The following is a 26,991-nucleotide window of genomic DNA, read 5'->3' as shown; positions in this document are numbered from 1 at the left end:
TATGGAAATTGAAAAGGGCTAAGGGAATGTAGGAAAGTTACTGAAATGAGGCATTAGTTCTTTGGCCTTGTGTGTGGAAAAAAGTAGGAATCAACTTCTCGTTGATGTTCGGATTATGAGAAATGCACCTGTCTAAATTACTTCCCACAGTAGTAGGTTGGAGATGCATGCGAGTAGGCATGAATTATATATGTATAATCATCAGGAGGAAATGACATTCAGTTTAGATGATATCTAAAAATACAGCTTTTGTATGTATTTCAGAGATATTGATTAGCTACACTAAAGTTTTGAAAATAGTAAGAGGTAGAAAATGGCAATTGCCTTAATTACAGAGACTTAATCGAAACAGTAAAGCATGTGATCTTTGTATCTGGAGCAACATCCAGAATTTCTGACAAGTTTGTTCTTCTGTTTTGATCTTCTGAAGTTCTCTTTATCATGTGCTTCCCAAAGGCTTTCAACATAGATTGTTTATAGGACTTTTTAAAGGATAAACTTTTGAGCTTTTGTTTTTTCCAGAATGATTGTGGATTATCCATGTTTGTGAAAGTTTCTCCCTTATAAGGAATATTTTGGAAATGCTTTAATAGTTTTATTCTTCTTGTACCATTTAGCCTTCTGATATTCTTCTGCATTTTCTTATTTTAAAACAATGTATTCATACTCAGTCAAGATATTTTGGGAGTTAAAAATTGGGCATTTTTGCTAAGAAAATACATTAACAATCTTTAGAAAGCAAAGTACACATTTTAATTTAACAGCACACATTCTATTAGGCTGTGATTTTTCTGGGTCAGGTGTATAGCAGAATTGTTTATGATTTTATAGCTTTGTAAAAGTAGTATAGAAAATCTACCAACTTGTATGCATGTGTGAGTATGTGCCTCCCTTCCCCCACTTATTTGATCAGAAGTTACCTCTAAGGGAGATACACGGGTAGTAAAATAAATTTTAAAAATTACTATTTTCCATTTCTTGAGGAGGGAAGTGAGATGATTAACTATAGTTAATTGATAACTAAGTTGTAATAATACATTTTTTCCATTTACACCAAAGCTCTTTACTATAGTGAAGGATTACATAAAATATTGCCAGCCTGATTTTATGAACATATTTATCCCATTGCATTATGTGTGGTAAACTTGACAAATATGTGAAAGCATAGTTGTGACTAAATTAAAATAGTAGAAGATTTTTGCCCCTGGTTATTCCATTTCATTTTATTGTATTAACTCAGCCAAATCCACATACCATATACAGGAATAGGATATGATGGTAAATGCAGGGAATGGAAAGCCAGAAACAGAGCCAGGCAACTGCTTTTGAGGGCTGCTGTTTTTCTAATCTGTTTTTCTCTTGGGAGAGAAGGTGGTAAGAGCAGACCTTGGAGGAATGTTTCTTCCATCCAGAGGCATGGCTCGGCCGGCAAGAGCACTCTGTAGGTTGAAAATTTTATAGATTGCTTGAAGTGAATTCTATTCAATTCAAAAAATATTTAAAAAATATCTAGTGTGGTCTACAACTGTCCCTAACTTGAATCTGTTTCCTAGTTTGTTGAAATGTAGCCAATGATCAGAAAATTCCCCTGTCCCTGGAAGAGAGATTTATTAGCACTGGCATCGGGGAAGTTCATGGTTTGCTCTAGTACTGTATGAAATGGAATCACAAAGGCAGTGTTTATTACTATTTCAGATCCAAACTTTAGAGGAATCTGAGAACAAACTATTAGGCTTGATTTATGTTGTTTTTTTTCCCACCTGTTGTTGTTAAAGTAGATTTAATGTAATTACTACAACACTGTTGTACAAGTAAATGTGCATTGCTAGAACTTTCAGTTCTCATTGTTAATGTGTAGAGAGAGGAAAATCTGTTTTTATAAACTTGAAATGAATAATGCTCATTTTAATTCAGAGATTTACTACAAATGAATGAAAGTTTCAGTTTGGGAATAATACGGTTCTTTTTGTTTTTGAGTGTTGGTTTTTGGCTGTGGAAAAGATGACTTTTCAAAATTTCCTTTGTTTTAGTTGCTATAGCAACCTGCCAATGCCATAGTCATGGACAGCTTCCTGTATATCAAACCAAGCTCACTCAGCTGACATTTTGTTACAAGGAGGTTTTTAGCACATCATAGGAACTCCTCCCCTTGATGTTGAGTAACATGGGGCCTCTCTCCAAGACGGACTAAATAGGACCTCTATATTTCCCTAGATTTACATGATTGAAAAATCATGTATTCTGGGTATAATAATGCTGGGAGTTCCAGGGAACTTTAGCACAATAACCAAACAGCAATTTGTATTTCCTTTCCTGCACATTAATGGCTCATCAGAGAAATATCTAAATCACATTGGAGACATAACATTTATGGAAGAAATCTCAGATAAGTTTTGAGGTTGAAGGGTGATTTAAGTGTTAAGAGGTTTTCAAGAACTATGTATTGCTTAATGTAGCTGTTAGCTTATCAATAGTGAACTTTGTACTTTAGAATGGTGGCTCTAATTCACTGAGGTTGTAAATCAAGTGTGTTTCCACATAAACGTGGAAGCAGGTTTTCTGTATTCTGCTGTGGAAAGTTGGATGACTTTTGAGTTGAGCGCTAACGGAAAAGACAAATTGATTTAGAAGGGGATTTACATTACATTTTCAATTTAACTTCTATTTTTGAAAGTGGTATGTGAAACTCAATGAAAGCTGACTGGAACAATTTATACAGTTTCATTTCATTATGATTAATTTTTCAGTTATCATCATTGGCTAATTTGTGTTATAATTATATTTGAATTGGATGGTGATTTGCTTTTCAGAAAGCAAATGGAAAAGGGCTAAGGGAATGTAGGAAAGTTACTTAAATGAGGCATTAGTTCTTTGGCCTTATGTGTGGAAAAAAGTAGGAATCAACCCCTTGTGGATGTTCGGATCATGAGAAATGCACCTGTCTAAATTACTTCCCACAGTAGTAGGTTGGAGACACATGCGAGTAGGCATGAGAAAAAATGCCTTTTGAATATATCTAAATATGTTTGTAGTCAGAGCAGAAATGCTGAGTATCAGAATTTCAAAAAATTGATAAATTTTACGTGTTTAAATGTATGACAGAAAAACATGTTATTCCTTATAACTTATACTGGTACTATACAGGGGAGAAGAGAGTAGCTGGAATAACTACTGAGAAGGATAAAGTTGAAGGCCTACCATCATTATAGGAGAGGATTTATTTGAAACAACTACCAGAAATTCTATTACCAGAAATAAAAGTAATATACAAAGCATAGACACATACACCAGAATGGCAGGTACCATGAGACTAAATATTATTGGAAACAATGCCACATATGTGAAATCCTGAACAAACTAAAACAATCATAAAACAAATATTTGTAAGTCTTGGGGAAGAGCAAAAAGAGAAAACTTGAGGAAGTAGGGAACCTTTGCTGGAGCAGAACTGGATCCAGGTTCTGAGAAGCATAATGACAAAGGGGCAAGACTACTAGATTTGGTTCCTATTCACTGGACCTTTCTATGGCTTCTCCTGTTGAGATACAGTAATGCCTCCTGCAGAAAGGCTAGAGGCTGGTCTTCTGACATCTTTCCTTTCTTATTCCTCTCTCTTTCCTTTTCCTTCCCATGTTTTCTAAAAAAGAGACTCCCAAACCTACTCTAACCAAACCAAGTGAAATAATCTCTTCCAGTAGTTATTGATGTCCAAAGATCCTTAGATTGAGGACAAAACCTACAATTCAGTATTTTAAACCAAAGTAAATGCCTGGCTTGAATTAAATCTTGTTCACAGGAAAATGTGATCAATGCTTGAATAAGAAGCATGTGTTGAGAGCCATTTCCTTTTGAATCAGAATGAAGGGGAGGAGAGAGCAGTGAACATCCCACGTGTGTCATGGGGTGGAAAGGACGTGATGAGAAGATCCAATCAGCTTCTCAGTTCTCTGAGGGTCAGCCTTGAGAGATTCTACTACCTAAAGGGCAATTTGCTGTGTGTGGTCATAAGTCCACACAATGTATAAACCATTGAACAACCCTGTACTGCATCATGGGGCCCAACGATTTTGATGAATTTTGCCCTTACCATGCCTATCTATTTTGAAGGAGGCTCATTTCAGAGTGAAAGCAGGTGTGAAGGTTTCTTCCTGCACGGACCAATCACATCTTCCAAATAAATGTCTCCCTAGGTCTCAGAGAGGAATAGCAGAAAGAAGAGGAAAGAAAGAAATGAGAAAAGAATAAAGAATTGTAGGGGAATAAGAATAATATTTAAAAGGTTTTTTTAGGAAGTATCAGTGCTTAGGGATATCTCTAGATATTCCAATTTAATTGATTTTGGCATGGCCCACTCTTTGGCATCCCAGGTGATTCTATGTATCCTATCAAATTTGGTCTATTTATTTTGCTCCAGGCCCCAGGAAGTGACATAGCCTGCTGGTGGCGTTTTCAGCTGGTTGTACACTAGGTCTTAAGACCAGCTTGGCCACTTGACAGCCTGCCAATTGTATCACAGGGTAAAACTCAATTGCTTCCTTTTTTTAATCCAATATTTGTCTAAGCCAAGATTCCATGTAAAAAATATTTTTGAAGAGTTATAGGTCTGATAAAATATACTTGTCATGAGTACATCATATTCTCAAAATTCTTGGGTATAATGCAGTAGCTAGGATACTCAACCCTCTCACTTTTTTTATTAGAAAAAAAGTTTATCAATATGTTTGGCAACAGTATAAACTTAATACTTAGGAATATTCTTATCAAACTGATGACATATGAGAAGCCTGTTGAAGCAGTTTATCTGTTCAATTTTGGCTTCTGGACTGATGTGTCTTTCTTCTTTCTTTGGATTCCGTATTTCTTTGTTACTGATGTGACATGTTGTGATGCCAGCGTCTTTATATAATGCCTTTGGGTGTCACAGGCAGATACTATAGTTTTTTGTGGATTGTTTTCTGTAATTGAGAATTTACTCAGTGCTCAGTGAAATTAGTGTTCTCATGCCATTAGTTCCAACTTGAGAATGTTTTTTAGTTAATATTTAAGTTGTATTTTTCAAAAGTGCTTTTATAGACTCTTTTCAGGACCCCGATAAACATTGCAAAGGTCTTTATTGCAGTTTCACTTGTATTTTGTTCCAGCTTTACAAAGTTCTGAGAGTGTTACAACAGTTGATTAAAATCCATGGGAATGCATGTCTAGTGAACTAGGCTCCTTTTGTTTGTAGCCCAGAAATATCCTTGTGAATGTATTTTTGCTTCAACCACAATTCTTTTCCTATTATTTTCTCACAGTGAAATCATTAGCCTGTGTTTGTGAGATTAATGTTTGTTGTCATGGAAATAAATAATGTCACAAACTCAGTGCTATACAAAGTAGGGAGGAAAACAGGCTGAGAAACACAACCTTGGAGCAGACGAGAAACTGAAATGATTGTTTGTAAACTACTCCAGTGTTAATTTGGAAGATAATTCCTTCATTCTAGCTAACTTATTTGTCTTCTACTTTTTTGGAATGTCATTGATGCCATTTTTAGTGGATTCAAGTTCAGTTACTTTTAAGTACAACAATTTTACAGTGGCTGCAATTCCTAACCACAATTTAGGCAATTTAGAAGAGGCACATGTGAAAAAAAGGTGTATATCAAGCAAAGGAAACATATGTTGCACATTTAAAACTTAGGGACCAGTTGCTGAGATATCAATGATCAAAGCAAAATAAAACATAAAAAACAACAACCAAACCAAATCAAAGCAACATTTTGTTTATATTCCCGTAAGTAGAGAAAATATAAAGATACGTGGCCATTTAAGAATTAGCCTGTGCAGTGAAAGAAGGCCTTCGAGTGAGAATTAGCCTCAAGTACTGAGGGAGAAAAGTCAATATGTTCTTGAAAATAAGTATTCTTGGTTTTAGTGAAATATGTAACTAATTTCCCTCCAGAGATGAGATGTCCTGTCAGCAGTTAAAGTTATTCATAATGAAGTTAGAATTTTCCATTTGTGCTTGGGTTCTGGTAGGATGCCCAGCTCCTGTTGTATTTATTTTTCCCTCTAAATTCTACAGTATGATAAGTTCCTGTCTACCCAGATTTCTTCTTTTCCTTATTGTTATCTTTACTCTTTGTGTTGAAATTTAGTTGTTTAACTATGAGCATTTTTAAGATACTCATTTTTACTCTTTGATTCAAGTAAAGCAATAGTCTTCAAAATTCTTGTAATAGTATTATATATCATTTGCTTGAATATACAACAATTATTAGTGAAATGTATGCTGTAGAAGCAGATAGTTTTATATTTATGTCATGCTGTGGCATAAACCCTAGTAAAGGTAGCCAATATAAAGTGATCCGTATATTTATCTTACATTTAAATTATGGAAAGTGAGGGTTTTATTGGAAGACATCTGTGCCTCCTATTAAGTTGAGGTTTCCATGTTTTTCCATTTGGGTTGTACTTTTTTTCTTTTTTGAATTGAAAGAACCAAAATTTGGTAGCAGATATTTTCGATCAGCTAGAACAAGTGGTGTGTTTTATTTTGATGACTAATCACTTTAAAGTTTTCCAGAAGAATTGGTGGTTTTTAGTTTCATTAGAGTTAAGCTATATTGGAGTTTACACTTCTACTTTTAAATTGTATGAACGAAGAGAGTTTTCACTAGGGCAAATGATTGCTGGAATTAATATTTGCAAGCTATATGAAATTGTTGAAATTATTATAAGTCAGACATTGGAACTGCACTTATTTAAATTACATCACAGAGAAAAAAGGATGGTAAAGAAAGAAAGATCATTGTGAACAATTGGCTATGTCATAAAGTAGACTGCAAAGGAGTAAAATTTGGGGATTTCAATGCATTTTTTTCCCTTGGAGAAAAATTCTTTTAGGTGCGTACTCTTTCATGTTTGGATGTCATCCTTATCCTGAAGGGCCTCATGATCCAACTGAACATTTGGGGACCAAGGTGATAGGTCGGAATCAGATAATATTCTAAAGTTTTATTCCATCAATCTGCTCCACTGACAGAATAGGACAGACAGCTCAGAAAGAAGAAATGGGCAACTTTAGACAAACTGAGTTTGAGTCCAGCAAGTTTGGATGTCCACCTGTTGAAGAAATATTTACATATCTAGTTGACATTAAAAAAATGATTCCCCTTTGATTTCTATTCTAGAACGTGGTTCACCCAAGGATTTGGTTACTAAAGATATCACAGACACCTCAATTGGGGCTTATTGGACATCAGCTCCAGGAATGGTTCGAGGTTACAGGGTCTCATGGAAATCACTTTATGATGATATTGAGACTGGAGAGAAAAGTCTTCCTGGAGATGCAATTCATACTGTGATAGAAAATCTTCAGCCAGAGACCAAATATAAGGTTTCAGTCTTTGCAGTTTACAGCAGTGGAGAAGGAGAACCTTTGAACGGAGAAGCCACAACTGAATGTAAGTAACATCATGAGTGTGTTTGGGTGTTGGTTGGCGCTTTCTAATAGCTATTAGCTCAAGTGGCAGTTTAGCCACTTGCCTTTATATTTCATTATATGATAAATGGGGATGAAAAATTAAGACCTTTAAAGACTGTGGTTTAAATTCAAGTTTGTTTAGTTCACTTAGTATAAAAATTATATTACATTTTGAAATATTGAATCTTGTCCAACTATCTATCTTTGTCTCTCTCTGTCTTTTTTTTCCTGATAGGATGGTCAACTAGATAAGAAACTCAACTAGTGAAAAGATCAGGAGCTATGGAGACACAGAATGCAGGCACATTTATAGCTGTATGACTTTGGGCAAATTACTTAACCTTCTTTGAGTCTTTGTTTCCTTATCTATAGATTACAGTCTCTCAGAGTTGTCTTGAGGATTAAATGAAATAACAATGTGCAAAGCACCAAGCATAGTGCCTAGGCACTTAGAGATGATTGATATATGAGTTTGAGAATGGCTGTTGAGGCTATGATTATTATGTCCCCAAGACTAATCATAGAGTCTTTACTTTCTCCCTCTTGCATTTGGTAAGGTTAAATCAAAAGTCCACTCAATTTTCTGGTGGGTCAGATTTATCTTAATGTCATTAATATTCTTTCTGGTGAATAATTTTGAATGACCTATCATCATTTATTATCAGCTAGTTGAAAAGTGTGCCAACATTCCTTAATTCTCTTCCCTAAGAAGCCATGTGTTAAACATAGGCGTTTCTAGAATTTACAAGAGAAAAGCTTATTCCCTTTATTCTGGGAAGATTTTAGGAAAAGGAGAAAGAATGGGACATTTTTGCATTTCATTTTCTTAGAAAGAAGTGGAGAAGTTGAGGGATATTTTTGGTAAAGGAGGGGAGAACGAAGTGATTAGCACTTATCTGAGATAAGTCCCATATCCTGATTTTAAGTAGTCCTTAAATTAGACTCTTTTGATCTGAGTTGTCTGAAGAACTCATTTCTCTCTTTTTTAATCACTGGCAAACTCAGTAGGAAGTGTCTAAGTTTAAATTTGCATTAAAATTAACCAGATTAAAAAAACCTCCTTATTGGAAATTTAAATATGTGATAAGGCATATTTCTCAGATATACATGATTGGTTTCCATTGTAGTAAATGAAATCTCATGTTATTTTTTTCTCCCTAAAATCCAAAGTTTTCCATTAAGACTAGGGTAAGATATGTTGTACCTTATTTCACCTCAATTCTTTTATTCTAAAGAATTAATTAAAAGACAGGAATATAATTGAGATCCTTGAAGCATTTCAAGGGTATGACATACAATATTTGACTGTTATTAGCATATTTAAATTTGAGGCTGTTTTAAAGTTTAGGATCTCATTTTTTGGGAAACATAGGTTTCTTTCTAGACCAATACTTGTAATATTTAACTGTTGATTTTTCTCAGTTCTGAGTTGTAAGAAATTGGTCTGGAAATTTTCTGCAAGAGATGCCTTGTTATGCTGAATAAAAATTTAAGCTGTAGAAACAAGAAGTCAGAAAACATTTTAGCACAGCCCTTTCTAGGAAAGTGTTAGACACATATAAACTTATTAAATATTCATGACAATTGATAATAATAATGATCCAAACACATTGTTATTCTATATAATATTCTTTCCCATACTATTTTCAAAATGCTTTGTGTGTGTGTGTGTGTGTATATATATATATATATATATACATATATATATATATTTATTTATTTAGATTAATTCTCAATTCTCTATTACTATTCTCCAGGAAAGCAAAATAGTTTGCTAAGGCCTAAACAGGAACAACTTCATCACAGCGTTGATGCTAGATATGCATAAGGTGATGGCAAAGGTTTAGAACACATTTTTTTCAAAGTCTAAATCTAAAACCAGAGTAAACATCTATGCTCAGAGTTAGCGTAATTTGGAGTTATTCAGGAATTGCAGAGAAATGCATTTTCACAGAAATCAAGATGTTATTTTTGTATACTATATCACTTAGACAACTGTGTTTCATTTGCTGTAATCAGTTTTTAAAAGTCAGATGGAAAAAGCAACTGAAGTCCTAGAAAATAGAAATGTAATTTTAAACTATCCAATAAGGCTGGAGGAGGAAGGGAAGTTTGACTAAAGTTCTTTTTGTTTGTTTCAAATTTTCACTAATGTATATAGTGAAAACGCCATATTAAAGAGGGGAATGTGGAGGACTAAAAAAAAAAAAAAAAAAAAAAAAAGAGGAGAAGCAAAATAGTTTGCTTACCTGGAGAATAGTAATAGGGAATTGAGAATTAATCTAAATAAATTTTAATATTTATAGAAAGTAATGGACTTTGCCGAGAATTCGTAGTGTCTTTAAACCCTAAGATAAAAAATTGCAACCAATTTACTCTTAGTTTAACGTATAATTTTGCATCTCCCAGAAACATAATTCATAACACTATATTGAATTTCTTTATCTATTTTGTCATTTTTATCTTTGTCCTCTCTATATAATATATCCTTAACTTACACAGCTGCTTTTAAGCTTTTCTTTTTATCACTGATTTGAAGCAGATTGCTGCTGATGTGTCTTGATGTAGTTTTATTCATGTTTCTTGTTGCGTAGGATTCATTGAGTTTCTTGGATCTGTGAGTTTATAGTTTTAAAAAATTTGAAAATATTTAGACCATTGTATTTTTTAAAATACTTTATCACACCCCACTCTCTTTAAGTATGCCAATTGTACATGTATTAGTCTGTTTGAAGTTATCACACCTACTTCAAACAGACTAATTGTGCTGTTCAGTTTTTCAATCTTTTTTTCCCAATGTTTAATTTCAGATAGTTTATATTATCATATCAACAGGTTCACTAATTTTCCTTCTGCAATTTCAAATCTGCTGTCAATACCATCTTATGTATCTTTCATCTAAGACATTGTATCTTTCATCTCTAGAAGTTCTGTTAGAGTCTCTTTTGTATGTTCTATGTCTTTAGGTAACATGCCTAATATTTCTTCTACCATGACTAGCCTCTGGCATATAGTTGTCATAGTTGTTTCACACCTATTTTTTGTATATTTTTTTTATTGGAGTTCAATTTGCCAACATATAGCATAACACCCAGTGCTCATCCTGTCAAGTGTCCCCCTCAGTGCCCGTCACCCAGTCACCCCAAACCCCCGTCCACTTCCCTTTCCACTACCCCTTGTTGGTTTCCCAGAGTTAGGTGTCTCTCATGTTCTGTCACCCGCACTGATATTTCCCACTCATTTTCTCTCCTTTCCCTTTTATTCCCTTTCACTATTTTTTATATTTATTTTATTTATTTATTTATTTTTATGTTCCGTAAATGAATGAGACCATATGATGATTGTCCTTCTCTGATTTACTTATTTCACTCAGCATAATACCCTTTAGTTTCATCCACGTCAAAGCAAATGGTGGGTATTTGTCATTTCTAATGGCTGAGTAATATTCCATTGTATACAGAGACCACATCTTCTTTATCCATTCATCTTTCGATGGACACTGAGGCTCCTTCCATAGTTTGGCTATTGTGGACATTGCTGCTATAAACATTGGGGTGCAGGTGTCCCGGCATTTCACTGCATCTGTATCTTTGGGATAAATCCCCAGCAGTGCAATTGCTGGGTCATAGGGCAGGTCTATTTTTAACTCTTTGAGGAACCTCCACACAGTTTTCCAGAGTGGCTGCATCAGCTCACATTCCCACCAACAGTGCAAGAGGATTCCCTTTTCTCCACATCCTCTCCAACATTTGTTGTTTCTGGTCTTGTTAATTTTCACCATTATCACTGGAGTTTCACGCCTTTTGAATAATTATGTCATATATGCCATTTCTGCTTATGTTTCTATATATTTGAATTTTCTTCTTCTTACGGGTTGCCTTAGCTCCAACAGTCATAACAAAATGTCATGAACTCATGGCTTAAGCAACAGAAATTTATTTTCTAGAGGCTGGAAGTCCAAGAGCAAAGTTCTCACAGAATTTGATTTCTGGTGAGAACTCTGCTCCTGACTAGCAGAGGCCATCTTCTTACTATGTCCTCACATGGCCTTTCCTCTTCTCTGCATGTGGGGGGCTGAAGGGGGTGGTGAGAGCACACTTTGGTGTCTCCTCTTCATTTTATAAGGATTTCATTCCCATCAGATTAGTACCCTGCTCTTATGACCTCATTTAATCCTGGTTTCTTCTCCAAGGTCCCATCTCCAAATACTATCACAGAGGTTAAGGCTTTAACAAGTGAATTTTGAGGAGACAGAATCAGTCAGTCTATAACATAAGTCATATTTTTTCCTTCTTTGCATGTCTGGTAATATTTATTAGATGCCAGACTTTGAGAATTTTACTTTGTCGAGTGCCAGATATTTTTACATTCTTATAAATATCCTTAAGCTTTGCTCTGGATTCAGTCAAGTTACTTGGAAGTAGTTTAATTTTTCTCAAGCTTTCATTTAAGTTGTGTTAGAACTAGACCAGCAGATCCTTTAGTTTAGGGATAACTTTTCCCCATTACTGGGGCATTACTGGGGACCTGCATAAACTCTAGGAATTAATTGTTACATCTGCTGCTTTTGGGTGGTTCTTTCCCTAGTTTTGGGTGGTTTCCTCATACACATGCACTGATTAGTACTGAGCTGAAGACTCCAGGAGGACCTTTTGCAGATTTTTGGAGCTTTTCCCTCTGTTACACCATCTCCTCTTCAGTACTCTGCTCTGCAATTCTAAATGCCTTGTACTCCCCTGACTCACAAAACCATCTCCTCAATTAAGTGAGATCATCAGGCTCCATCTGGTTTCTCTCTTCCTGAACTGGGGCTGGGAATTCTCTCTAAGCAATAAGCCAGGACAATCACTTTCATTTCTTTCTATCTCTCAGGGATCACTGTCCTACATTGCCTGATGTCCAATGTTTGAAAAATGTTGCTCAATACACATACTTAGTTTATTCAGATTTTCTAATTATTTCAAGTGGTCCTTGCCTATATGAACATGAAAATTTTTCATAAGATCAAGAGTCTTTGCAATGTTTCCTTCAGTTTAGTGTCTTTGTGTAGAAAATGCTAAGATTATTTAGCTGAGTGAAATGATCTTGCTTATAAACTCTAATCATGTAAAAGAAAAGAGATGTGTGTTCACTGTTTGTGGATGTTGGGTGATCTGTTTCTAATTCAGCTATTAATAATTATGAAAATTAGTAAAAGATTATTTAGTATATAATATTGATTATATATTTATGAAACACTTTTTATATATAGTTTTTTCTAAAACACTCAGTGTATGTCAATTTATCTTTAGAGCCATTGAGATATTTTTATGTATTAGAATTTCCTTTTCTTTTGTGTTCATAGTTTTGCATGTCTGTGGCAATCACAAAGAATAGTGTTAACGATAGTCAACTCTGGCTGGTCATTTATGGACTGTACCTTTTTCTGAAAAGACCCAAATAATATATCTGACCCCAAATCCTGATTTTTGGTATCCCCCACAGCATGATTGCCACAGGAATTATTTACAGATGGAAGTACAATAAAAATTCTAAAAGCTCATCTCCGGAAATGGATGTTTTCTTTACTAAAGTCTCTAGAATGCAAAAGGAAATCCGTGCAATAAGAATTCCCATTTCTTAGTTATTAGCTAGATAAAGAGAAAACATCTTACCACGGTCTCACTGAGATTAGGCTCACACGCCATCATAAGTTTATGAGAGATCATAGTGCTAAGCAAGAGCCCAGTGTACTTACGTAACAAACCACAATTTCTTTTCACATAAATAGGAAAGTAGACATGTGTATTTTCTTTCAATATACATTGTAATTTTCCTTTTATCTCACAGTATCCCAAGATTCAAAAACCTTGAAAGTGGATGAAGAAACAGAAAACACAATGCGAGTTACCTGGAAACCAGCACCCGGGAAAGTCATCAACTACCGGGTTGTGTATCGCCCCCGTGGGGGTGGGAGACAAATGGTGGCCAAAGTGCCACCCACAGTCACCTCAACAGTGTTAAAGCGACTTCAACCCCAGACTACATATGACATTACAGTCCTCCCAATGTATAAGACAGGAGAAGGAAAGCTTAGGCAAGGATCGGGAACAACAGGTATAAAATAATTTTTTGCGGGGGGAAGGTGTAATATTTTAAAAGAATGCTTTAATACATCTACTTGATTTGTAAATGTCTAAAACTAATTCTGTAATAAGTTAGAATAATTTGAAAGGATGCCTAATTAATATTCTATTTTTACCACTCTAGCTCTTGGTAAAATGATTCTACATAGTAATGTTCTAACGTTATTCTAATCTTCTGAATTGTGAGAATTATTTAGATGTCCACTTGGGTAGCACTTCATTATCAGGATTTTTATTGGGTAGTATATTCTGTGCTACCAGACTTAACCATTTTTATGAATATACAATTTCAAGTGTTAAGTATGTGATGATTTCTATACAAGTGATATATAATATCACTTAGATATTTCTAATTCAACTTCTTATTGCAAGGGGAATAAAAAACCCAAAGCTTAGTCTTATGAGTAATATTTTAAAATCTTTTTATCTTTACAGCTTCTCGATTTAAGTCACCCAGAAATCTCAAAACATCTGACCCAACCATGTCAAGTTTCCGAGTGACCTGGGAGCCTGCCCCTGGGGAAGTAAAGGGTTATAAAGTCACCTTCCACCCTACAGGGGACGACAGAAGGCTGGGGGAGTTAGTGGTTGGACCATATGACAATACAGTTGTTTTGGAGGAACTTAGGTAGGAATGAACTATATTCAGTTTTTGTTAGAAGGTTGAATAATTTACATAAATTAGTAGGCCTTACCCAGATAATCACTTATATGTCTGTTTGCTAGTGAGGTGTTTAAAATCAGTGGAAGTTGCCTTCTCATTCTTGGACTTGCGATCATTCTAGGATTCAGAGGCTAGCAGAAGTTTTTATAATGTTTTGATGATTTTTGTTATTAAGTGATCAGGAATGGCATTTTTTCCAATAAGGTCTACTTTTTAAAAATTCATGTCCATATTATACAATTTCACCAAAAGCAGCTGGTCCCTAGCCAGGCCTGTGGAGATGTGAGGCTTCTTGTGCTTTCTGGAAAGGTCCAGGTGACTCACGCTGAGATGCTGAGTATGAATCCTCTTCCAGGGTGGGCCATGGGAGAGAGAAACAGGACTTTGTGGTGGGTGCCAGCTGGCAGCATTGGGAAAGGGTGGGCTGATTAAAGGTCTTGCTTCAGGCTGTGCAGTGGAAAACAAGGAAGTTTGAGTTTGAACAGCACCCTACATTCATTACAGTAGGAAGAATGGACTACTGTGTGCTGGCTTTTGGAAAGTTTGTTTATCTCAATCATTCATTTAACAATATTGAAATCTATATAAATGCTCACTCTTAACTTTTATCAGAGTAGAGAGGATGAAATTTACTGAGCCCACTATGTGCCAGACGCTTTCTGTTACCTTGCAAGATAAAACATTTAAATTATTTTCTTAAAGCCCATTGCTTGGAAGCAGTACATTATAACTTGCTTTAAGTGAATGTTTGTAAATCAAGATGAATGTCTTTAATAAAGCCAAATATGCTACCACCTGAGCCAATAAACATATAGACTATATATTTTAACATTTCAGGGCAGGTACCACCTATAAAGTAAATGTTTTTGGAATGTTTGATGGAGGAGAAAGTTCGCCACTTGTTGGACAAGAAATGACAACCCTTTCTGACACAACTGTAATGCCAATTTTATCCTCTGGTAAGAAATGTAACTCATTACATTTCCCTAGGAAAACTTAATATTATGAAACTATTTCAAATGTGAACTGTTTGGTTAATCACACAGAGAAAAGCAACTATAAACATTTTATACTAAAATATATTTAAATAATTTACATGCTAAAAAACATATCTTCAAACACCCAGCTAAACATATCTTTGACAGTATTTTTTAAGGCCTGTCTTGTCAGCATTGCATTGGTTACATAGTGCTGTATTATTTAAAGATGAGGTTTTGTAATGGGTAGGTAACATACATTTTCTCTCTTTTTAGAGACTAAGATGCAAATTTATTGTGTTAATGTAGTTGCAGAAATGATTTATCTGGGCTGAGCAAGCAAAAGAATTGGGTTATATAACTAGGTGGACAAGCATGACTTGGGAAGCAGCATGGTAACTTAAACCCTTTAGATTTTTCTGCTGCTGCCACAATTATAGCCTTGATATGCGTGAAGTTAGCTTTGAACATTCTTAGAGGTGGAAGTAGTGAGTAGAATTTACTTTCAAATATTTTTCCAATATTTGATAAAAAAAGAGTAGATCTGGGCAGGGTAGGGGAAGGCTTGCACAGGCTTAGATGTTTAAGGTGGTGTCTGGGAGTCCTCAATCTTGATAGACGGTACTATATGCGAAGGAGAGCTTTATAGTGTGATGAGCATCATTTAATTTTTTTCAATGAGCTTTTTAAAGTTCAGATGCTAACATGGCAAGAGGTTGGAAAAGTCATAGTTGGTAATGTAACCTCCTAGGAAAGAGGACATTTAAAAAATATGGTGTGGATAAAATAAATGAAACTGTCAAATCCTGCTGTTTTGCATGAATGTTCTATTGTTTTTGTTATGATGATATTAACTGACTTATATTTTTATTTTGTAGCTTGTGCACTGAGGATATTGGGATTTTTCTCTCTTTCCAAAGCACCCTAGCTTTGTATCAGTGTTTGTGCTTATTGTCTCTACAGCTCTCAATTTGTATATTTGTTTGCATACTTTTTCTAAATTGTCTTCCTTCTTTCTTGGTTTTTTAAATGTGCAGACTTCACCATCTGTGTTTACCTGATTGTTATACTTATTAGATGATAAAGTTAGGCAGCCAACAACACAATAATACAATAGCTATCAGATTTTAAAACAAGATATTTTTACTTCAAAAAGGTTTGATTTTAAGAGTAATGTGTCCAATCCTTTGTAAGATATGTAATAATTACCCAGAAGCTTAATTATTTTAAAAGATGTTTTTAGCTCACTAAAACCTTTCTTAGCTCACACATTTTACTAGTTCATTTCATACTTGTCTGCTAATGACCATTACATCTTATAGAAAATTGCAGCATCTAATCTTTAGATCACATTGAAATTTTTTTTTCACATTGAAATTTTCTTAAAATTATTAATGCCTTATAGTTAGATGGCTATACATTTTCATTCATTTATTTCAGCTCTTGGGCTTGTAAGCCCATTCACATTTACACAATTGATGGTTTAATTTCAGTCTCCAGGGTCTATGACCATGGCCAGGAAACATAGTCAAAGATGAAGGAAAGATTTGCCATTGAAATAATCATTGGAGGAATTGGTGATTCTTATGAATGTCATTTGAAGTTAATAAATCATACAGACATATGTTCAGAGTTGACCTCCAAATCACAAAGCTAAACTACAGAAATGAAGCAGCTAGGCAATATTGAGCATCCAGGGATGGCAGATGCATGGCTAGGAAGTAACCTTGATAAGAATTTGCTCCTTACCCTGTACTGTCTCATGATTGCCATGTCAGGGATGGAGTGTCTCACCAGAGCAGAAGCAGATATTGTGTTGCTGGTGGATGGATCATGGAGCATTGGCCGGGCGAACTTTAGGACCGTGAGGAGTTTCATCTCTCGCATTGTGGAAGTCTTTGAGATTGGTCCCAAAAGAGTACAGATTGGTAGGTCTGGCAATCCTGAAGACCTTTAGACATCTTCATCATGCTCTTTTATAGATGCTAATGCTGATGGTGTTCTTTTAGCCCTTGCTCAGTATAGTGGGGACCCCAGAACAGAGTGGCAGCTAAATGCTCACAGAGACAAGAAGAGCTTGTTGCAAGCTGTGGCAAACTTACCATACAAAGGAGGCAATACTCTCACAGGTGAGTAAAGATGGAGTTGTGTGCTTTTAGCTCTTGCTTTTGCTCACGACTTGTGACTGAGTAATGATGTGACTGATTCTCTTTTAAAAATCCCACTAGGCATGGCTTTGAATTTCATTCGGCAACAGAACTTCAGAACCCAAGCTGGCATGAGGCCTCGAGCTCGAAAAATTGGTGTTCTCATCACTGATGGAAAATCACAAGATGACGTTGAGGCACCTTCAAAGAAACTCAAGGATGAAGGCGTGGAGCTGTTTGCTATTGGTAAGCACTCAAAGGGCTAGCAGTGCCTCTAGGGTTATAAAAGTGGAAGATAAGGTCACCTGGGTGGTTCAGTGGTTGAGTGTCTACCTTTGGCTCAGGTCATGATTGTGGGGTCCTGAGATCGAGTCCTGCATCAGTCACCCCACAGGGAGCCTGCTTCTCCCTCTGCCTATGTCTCTGCCTCTCTCTCTCTGTCTCTTGAATAAATAAATAAAATCTTAAAAACAAAAACAAAAACAGAGGATATTTTTGTAGTTAAAAATATTTTTGAAGCACAAGAAAACAAACATATTTTCCCAATCACATAACTTATCAAAATGATATGCCAAGAAGTTAACTCATTTTCTTCTTTTCCCCTTGTAATGAGATAGATCTACATGGCTTCTTGGCAGAAAGTAATGGATTAAGAGGACAAATGTACTATTAATAGGATTCAGGAAAATTCCTGTTTGGTTTTCCACAGTGCCATTTTTATTTTTGATAGCCATTATTTTACTTTCCAGAAAAAACACTCAAGAGACACTGTTTTTGGTGGGAAATTGGTGCTAGAAGCATTTAGAAGAAGCTAAATCAGAATAGTTTCTAGTTTATATTTTTTATTTGTTTCTATTTTGTAACTATTATCATTTTATTATTGCAGAAAATCACATATACCTTCTACTTAACATTGAAAATACCAATGCTTTTAATTTGAATATATCCTTTTTCCTCAAGGTATTAAAAATGCTGATGAGGATGAATTAAAGATGATTGCAACAGATCCTGATGATACCCATGCATACAACGTGGCAGATTTTGAGTCACTCTCTAAGATTGTAGATGACCTCACTATTAACTTATGTAATAGTGTCAAAGGTCCAGGTAAGATTAGCCCAGGGTTTCTCACCCTTAGCGCCCTTGATATTTGGGGCAGATGATTGTTTTTGGGATGGAGGAAAGGGACCCTTTTGTGTAATGGGAGGTGTTTAGCAGCATCCCTTGGCTCGGCCCACTGGATGCCAGTAGCATCCCCTGAGTTGTGACAACTAAAAATATCTTTAAAGTTACCAAATGTTTGCTGGGGAAAATAATGCCTTTAGTTGAGAATCATTAGTTTAGTTCCTGATTTTTTCTCTAATTTGTTTCTGATGGCAGCAAACTAGAAATGACCTGTAGCTTATTTGAAGATAAATAATGTGGTAGAAATGGTTCATATACTTTGGGTATTGAGGATACATTTATTTGACTTTGTATTCTTGAATTTTTTCTCTCCAAACATTTACAGATTTTCTTTTTGGATTTTGAACAACAGACTGACCTTTTCCCTGGAGAAATAGATCAGCCAGGAAGCCAGAATTTGTAGGCTTCTGGCTCTGGATTTGCTGAGAGAGTTGTAGTTTTATTTAGTTGGAGAGGACTTTGAGTGGGGATGAAAACATCTTTTATCTATTTTCCTTAATTTTTTTTATCAACTATGTAATAGTTGTATTCATTCTAGTTTCCCAGACAGTAAAATTGCTTGATAATTTTGTAGGCTTGGTTATGACCCAACTATAATAAAGGTTAGAGTACTAAGAATGGAAATGCTTTCCCCAGCTTTACAAAGACAGTTGAAAGAGTTTCTATGAGAATGATTGCCATGCCAGTGAAGTCATTGGATTAATTATCTTTAAATTATTATTGGAGACATCTTTCTAATGGTCATAGTAAGCTTAATATTTCTATTTTCATTGATGTTAATTCTAGATACCATTCTGTAGTCTTTCTGTTGTTCATTGGTTATTTCACTTTATCTACCCACAGAGAGCACACTCACAGGCAGTAGGGTATCCCTAAAGTTTAAAAGACTTGGTTGTTTTTCTTTTTTCTTGAGGAATGTGGTTAGCTTCTCTTACTACTGAAGTAGGTCCTACTTACTACTGAAGTAGAGGAACTAAACATAAATAAGAAACCAATTCTGTCCTCACAGAGCATAACCTATAGAGAAGAAGATAAGATATGAATATAAATAATCAAATGATAACGAGAATGATGAACTTGGGTGGTACCAACAGTAATAGAAACAATGGAATTGTCAGGACCCAAATCCTTCTTTGTTAATTATATGTATAAGGTTAGAGAAAGAAGGAAGTATTCAAGAATGACTCAGAGGTTTTTGAGGTAGGAGACTGGTAAACTGGTGATGCCACAAGGAAGAGTGAGATCAAGTTTTAATGAAAGACAATGAGCCCAGGCTTGAATTTTCTGGGACTGAAGAATCCTTTGCCCACCTATTCAGGGAGGTCTTACGAGCAATGAGACTCTGGACTGAAAAGCTGTATATCAGTATATTAGGATGTGTGTACAAGTTTGAAATATGAGAAGTAATACTATTTCATTCTAATTTCAGATTTCATCACCTTGCTGTCATAATGAAAAAAGTGTATGTATTTTATTTCTGTGTGCAGGTGACTTGGAAGCACCTTCCAACTTAGTTATTTCTGAACGAACCCATCGTTCTCTCAGAGTGAGCTGGACACCTCCTTCTGACAGTGTGGATAGGTATAAGGTGGAATACTACCCAGTTTCTGGAGGGAAACGTCAAGAAGTGAGTAGGCAATACCTCCAACCCACTTCTTCTTAATAGTGAGATTGAGTCCTATGCATTAAGGCTCAGAAAGAAAAATGCTGGGTATGAAGCAAAAAGGATGGAGAGCGGGGCAGAACTAAGTCAGCAGTGGTGCTTTCTAGTCCTTGCTGGGCAAGTACTTCCATTTGAGCTTAATTAAAGGAAAGGAGCTTTGTGTAAATTCTTATGGCTTCTATGAAATGCAGGCCATCAGTATGATTTTTAATTAAAAGCTGTTTGATTTATTTGTGAACTTACACTAGAGTCATGGAGTTGGAAGGAAACATTAAAGATGATCTAGAATTACCCACTCATTTTACAAATAAGGAAACAACAGCAGGGAGAACAAATTATATGAATTATCTAAGATCTCATATTAATCTGGTAATTTCCAAAAACAAAAGACAATGGCTTCATTGAAATGTAATTTCTAACCTCATGGCAGTTTACTACTTTGTAATTATAGTTGAAAAGAGGGAAGCGATTACAACATAAATTATTTTAAAAATTTTTTTTCCCCTAGTTTTATGTGAGCCGACTGGAAAGTAGTACAGTACTGAAAGATCTGAAGCCTGAAACTGAGTATGTTGTTAATGTGTATTCTGTGGTGGAAGATGAATATAGTGAACCTCTGAAGGGCACAGAAAAAACCTGTAAGTCAGATTAAAAAAAAACAAAACTCCTCCCTGTTGTGTTTTTTTAAAGATAATCAGGTGGCATTCTGTGTGGGATTTTTGGCAGCCTTCCAAATCATTCCTTTATTAAGTATCCATTCAACAAATATTTACTGAATGTGTTTTTGAAAAAGGTGCTCAATAAACTCGACTGTTCTTCCTGGCTATTCTCACCATCAGGAGATGCCACTGGAGGAATGGGTAGTCATGGACATAGATAACTTAGAGGGATAATTTACCTTTCATAAGAATTATTCACTTCTTAAGAAAGATATTATGTGGGGAATGGGACTCAGATTAGGAAGAGCAGCTGTGCAGAGGTGACTTATTTCAGTTTTGCAGGTGACCAGATCTTCCTGCTGTCAATGAGATTACCCCTTTCTTCTGGCCTTTGCCTCCTGACCTTTACTAGAGGAGCTTTCTAATGGCTTTGACTTTGAGTAGAGCTTTTGGCAGAGAAGTTCCTTGCTCCTATTCCTGGTAGAGTTTCGGAGGCCTGGTAAAGTTCCTGAGGCCATATGAAAATATGCTTTCCTTCTCCCATCTTCTTGGCTGGACTCCAGGGGCAGGGAGGCCATTAATAAGACAAAGGAGTGGGCTTGATCTCTCCAAGGCAAGAGTTGACTATATTTACTCTTCAGTTTCATAAGTCTTTATTTCTTCTCTCTCTCTTTTCTATATACGTTTTAGGTTTAGAACATTGTAAGTCAACATCAGTATACACTACAAAGTAATCATCCCCCCAAGTCTATTACCATCCATCACTCTACACTTGATCCTCTACCCCTTTCACCCACCCTCCAACCCTGATCCTCTCTGGTAACCACTGATTTGGTCTCTGTATCTATGAGTTTGGTTTCGTTTGGTTGGTTGTTTGGTTTTTGTTTGTTTGTTTTTAGACTCCACATATAAGTGAAATCAGATGCTTTTTTGTCTTTCTCTTGGCTTATTTCACTTAGCATGATACCCCGAAGGCCCATCAAAAATAGCAAGATTTCATTCTTTTTTATGGCTGAGAAGTATTCCATTTTACATATATTTCATTGTATTCATATTGCGTGTGTGTATATTTCACCCTTTCTTTATCCATTTATCTATTAATGCACATGCAGGTCATTTCCATATCTTGGCTATTGTAATAATGCTGAAATGAACATAGAGGTGCATATATGTTTGAATTAGTGGTTTTGTGTTTGAATAAGTAACCAGTAGTAGAATAGCTGAGTCATGTGATAGTGCTATTCTTAATCTTTTTTGCAGAATCTCCATTTTCTATAGTGGCTGCACCAATTTGCAACCTTACCAATAGTGTGTGACAGTTCTCTTTTCTCCACATCCTTGCCAGCACTTATTAAAGTCTTTTTGATAAGAATCATTTTAACATGTATGAGGTGATATCTAATTGTAGTTTTGATTTGCATTTCCCTAGTAATTAGTGATGTTGAACCTTTGCATATACCTGTTAGCCATCTGTATGTATTCTTTGGCAAAATATTTATTTACATCCTTGCCCATTTTTTAACTGAGTTATTTTGTTGTTCTTGTTGCTGTTAAATTGTATCAGTTCTTTATACATTTTCTATATTAACTCCTTATTGGAGTTATGATTTGCAAATATCTTCTCCCATTCAGTAGGTTGCCTTTTTTTTTTTTTTTTTTTTTTTTTGCCTTTTTGTTTTGATGATGGTTTCCCTTGCTGTGTAGAAGTTCTGTAGTTTGATGTGGTCTCTTTTATCTGTTTTTACTCTTGTTTTCCTTGCTTTTGGAGTCTGAGCCACAAAAACATCACCAAGACTGATATCATGGAGCTTACCATTTATGTTTTGATGTTAGGAGTTTTGCAGTTTCGGGTCTTACATTTACGTCTTTAACCCATTTTGAATTAATTTTTGTGTGTGGTGTAAGATAGTGGCCCAGTTTCATTCTTTTGTCTGTGGCCAACCAGTTTCCCAATACCACTAATTGAGGAGACTGTTTTTATTCCATTGCATGTTCTTGGCTTCTCTGTCATAAATTAATTGTCCTTATATGTGTGGGTATATTTCTGGACTCTCAATTCTGTTCCATTGATATGTGTGTGTGTTTTTGTGCCGGTGCCATACTGTTTTGATTAACATATCTTTGTAGTATACTTTGAAATCAGGTTATGTAATACCTTCAACTTTGTTCTTTCCCTCTGATTATTGTGGCTATTTAGGATCTTTTGTGGTTTCATACACATTTTTGCATTATTTGTTCTAATTTTGTGAAATATGCCATTGTAATTTTGACAAGAATTGTATTGAATCTGTAGATTTCTGTGGATACTATGGATATTTTAACAATATTAATTTTTCCAATCTATGAGCACAGTGTATCTTTCCATGTATTTGTGTATCTTAAATATCTTCTATTTCTTTTATCAGTGTTGTATAGTTTTCAGTATACAGATCTTTCACCTCCTTGGTTAAATTAATTTCTAGATATTTTATACTTTTTGATGCAATCATAAATGAAATTGTTTTCTTAATTTGTCTTTTTGATAGTTTGTTATTAGCATTTGGAAGCACCATAAGTCTCTGTATATTGATTTTATATCCTGTGATTTTGCTGAATTCATTTATTAGGTCTAGCAGTTTTTTTGTGGAGTCTTTAGGGTTTTCTGTTTTTTATATATAGTATCATCATTTGCAAATAGTGACAGTTTTTACTTCTTCCTTTCTGATCTGAATACCTTTTTTTTCTTGCCTAGTTGCCATCTTTAGGACTTTCAATACTATGTTGAATATATGTAGTGAAAGTGGGCATCCTTGTCTTGTTTTGAACTTATAGCTTTTTCCTGCTGAATGTGATGTTATCTGGGTTTGTCATATATGGCCTCTTTATATGAGGTACATTTCCTCTATAGCCATTTTGTTAAGAGTTTTATCTAAATGGACGTTGAATTTTATTGACTGTTTTTTCTGCATCTATTGAGATGATAGGTGATTTTTACCCTTCATTTTGTTAATATTATTACGTATCACATTGATTTGTGATTTTGAGCCATTCTTGCATCTCTGGAATAAATCCCACTTGATCATAATGTATGATGTTTTTAATGTGTTGTTGAATTTGGTTTGCTGATATTTTGTTGAGGATTTTTACATCTATGTTTGTCAAGGATATTGACCCATAATTTTCTTTTTTGTGTCATCCTTATCTGGTTTTAGTATCAGGGTAGTGTTGGCCTTCTAAAATGTATTTGGAAGCATTCCCTCCTCTTTAATTTTTGGAATAGCTTGAGAATGATAGGTATTAAATCTTATTGGCAGTTTAGAAGAGTTCACCAATGAAGCTGTTTGGTCCTAAACTTCTGTTTATTGGGAGATTTTTGATTACTGATTCAATCTTCTTGCTAGTAATCAGTCTATTCAGGTTTTCTATTTCTTCCTGTTTCGTCTTGAAATATTGTATATTTCTAAGAATTTACCCTTTTATTTTAGGTTGTCTAGTTTGTTGGTATATTATGGTTTGTAGTAGTGTCTTATCCTTTGTATTTCTGTGGTGTCAGTTGTAACTTTTCTTTCATTTCTGGTTTTATTTATTGGGTCTTTTTTTTAGCTAAAGATTTAATTAATTTTGTTTATCTTTTGGAAGAATGAACTCTTCATTTCATTAATCTTTTCTATTTGCATTTTAGTCTCTAACATATCTACCACTGATGTTTATTATTTCCTTCCTTCTACTAACTTTGGGCTTCATTTGTTTTTCTTTTTCTAGTTTCTTCAGGTTAGATTGTGTATTTGAGACCTTGCTAGTCTTGAGGTAGGCCTATATTGCTATGAACTTCCATCTGAGAACTGATTTTGCTGCATCTCATAGATTTTTGGCATGCTATATTTCTTTCAGTTTTCTCTAGGTATTTCCTGACTTCTCCTTTGATTTCTTCAATGGCTCCATGGTTGTTTAGTTGTATGTTGTTTGATTTTCATGTTTTTCTATTTTTTCCAGTTTTGTTATTTTAATTGATTTCTAATTTCTTGCTATTGTTGTCAGAGAAGATGCTTGATATGATTTAAGTCTTCTTGAATTTATTGAGACTTATTTTGTGGCCCAACATGTAATCTATCTTGGAGAATGATCCATGTGCACTTGAGAACAATGTGCATTCTGTGGCTTTTGGATGGAATGTTCTGTATATATCTATTACGTATATATCCAATATGTCCATGTGATCTAATGTGTCAATTAAGGCCAATATTTCCTTAATGATATTCTGTCTCATGATCTACTCATTGCTGTAAGTGAGGTGTTAAGGTCCCCTACTATTTTTATTTTGTTTTCAATTTATTTTTAGGTTTTCAAATATTTGTTTTATATATTTTAGTGCTCTTTTGTTGGGTGTTTATAAGTAAACATTTATTTATAAATGTATCTTCTGGCTGGATTGATCCCATTATTGTTATGTGGTGCTCTTTTTTGTCTTTTAGTATAGTGTTTGTCTTAAAGTGTATTTTTTCAGATATGAGTATAGTTATGCCAGCTTTCTTTTCATTTCCATGTGCATAGAATAATTTTTCCCATCCTTTCACAGTCTGTATGGGTCCTTACTTCTGAAGTGAGTCTTTTGTTAGGTAACATATGGACAGTTCTTTTTAAAAATCTATTTAGCCACACTGTGGCTTTTGATTGGTACATTTAGTTCATGTATATTTGAAGCAATTATCAATAGGTAGGTATTATTTCCATTTTGTTGTTTTCTGGCTGTTTTGAAATTCTTCTCTGTCCTTTCCTCCCCTCTTTCTCTCTTCCCTTGTGGTTTGTTCGTTTTATTTAGTGTTATGCTTAGATTCTTTCTCATTGTTTTAAAAAATATATTTAGTATAAGCTTTTCTTTGCAGTTACTGTGAGGTTCACATGTGGCATCCTATGTATATAACAGTCTCTTCTAAGTTGATAGCAACTTACATTGGAACATATTCCAAACCTTTACATTTTTATCCCCATGTTTTATATTTTTGTTGACATATTTTATGTCTTTTTATGTGTGTGTCCTTTAGCTAATTATTATTCTTTTAGTTAATTTTACTATTTTTGTCTTTTGACCTTCATACTTGCATCATCAGTGATTGATCTACTGCTTTTACTATCTGTTCCTTTCCAGTGAGATTATTACTTTCATATATTTTTGTCTTATTAATTATTGTCTTTTCTTTTCAGTGTAGAGAAATCCCTTTAACATTTCTTGTAAGGTCAGTTTAGCTAACTACGTTAGCTTTTGCTTATCTGGAAAAATTTTAATCTCTTCTTTAATCCTGAATGATAATCTTGCTGGATAGAGAATTCTTGGTTAGAAAATTTTTCCTTTCAACACTTTGAATATGCACAATCCTCCCTTCTGGCCTGTAAAATTTCTGCTGAAAATTTCCCAATTGTGGGTTGCCATGCTTGGGGTGGGGTCCTGGGCAAGGCTGAGTTTCTGCCTCTCCTACCTGCTTGATATAGCTCTTTTATCTTTGTTATGGAGGCACTACTCAGCTAGTTCTCAGGTCCTCTTCAGAGGATGTTATTTCATATGTGGCTATAAACTTATTGTATTCATGGGAGGAGATGATTTCAGTCTTATGCTGCCATCTTGAAGCCATCCTCCATCCTTTCTCTTACTGCTCTTCATATTACACCACAAGAAGTAGGAAATAATGTATTTCATAATAGGCAGGATTAATCTGATAATTCCTTAAAACTTTAAACTCAATCTTTGGATAAAGCTATATGGGAATTAAATGAAGAGGAGACTGTAAATCTTTTACTGTGCCTCATGACCCTGTCTTCAAAAAGCTCATGAATCCCCTGAGTTCCAGGGAACTGGAACTTAATTTTGTTTTTTAATTAAAGATGAAGGAAAATACTGTGCTGGTTACTTCTGTATAAAATTCTATGATTGAAGACTGAAAATAGTCAACTTAAAGATGTTGCAGAAAAAAAGATTGAAATCTCAGGAATTTTGGCTTCCATATAGATTCATTGGAATGCCAGTTGAAATTTAAACTTTCTTCTTCTATGAAATAGTTGTAACTTGCAGTCCTGAGTATGAGATGGCTATGAACAATGAGATTGTATTTTACAAGAGAGAAGAAAAGATT

General features: G+C 34.9%; 1 protein-coding gene across 4 annotated transcripts in view; it reads left to right on the top strand.

Annotated features, from left to right (window-relative positions):
* COL12A1 (collagen type XII alpha 1 chain) overlaps positions 1–26,991 on the top strand; it is a 116,191-nt gene that overhangs the window by 29,288 nt on the left and 59,912 nt on the right. For 2 of the 4 annotated variants that reach the window (XM_026007375.2, XM_072735525.1), the window contains exons 14-23: positions 7,175–7,447; positions 13,297–13,563; positions 14,028–14,220; positions 15,094–15,215; positions 17,012–17,161; positions 17,243–17,362; positions 17,462–17,626; positions 18,341–18,487; positions 20,053–20,192; positions 20,737–20,866. In XM_026007375.2, the coding sequence (XP_025863160.2) occupies positions 7,175–7,447; positions 13,297–13,563; positions 14,028–14,220; positions 15,094–15,215; positions 17,012–17,161; positions 17,243–17,362; positions 17,462–17,626; positions 18,341–18,487; positions 20,053–20,192; positions 20,737–20,866 (1,707 nt within the window). The remainder of the gene's footprint in view (positions 1–7,174; positions 7,448–13,296; positions 13,564–14,027; positions 14,221–15,093; positions 15,216–17,011; positions 17,162–17,242; positions 17,363–17,461; positions 17,627–18,340; positions 18,488–20,052; positions 20,193–20,736; positions 20,867–26,991) is intronic. The other 2 variants (XM_072735536.1, XM_026007376.2) reach the window with 1 other exon arrangement.

This window comes from Vulpes vulpes, chromosome 1 (assembly GCF_048418805.1).
Source record: "Vulpes vulpes isolate BD-2025 chromosome 1, VulVul3, whole genome shotgun sequence".
In the NCBI taxonomy this organism is placed as follows: Eukaryota; Metazoa; Chordata; class Mammalia; order Carnivora; family Canidae; genus Vulpes; species Vulpes vulpes.
Note: the sequence above shows the minus strand (reverse complement) of the source record. Positions and strands in the feature narration are given on the sequence as shown.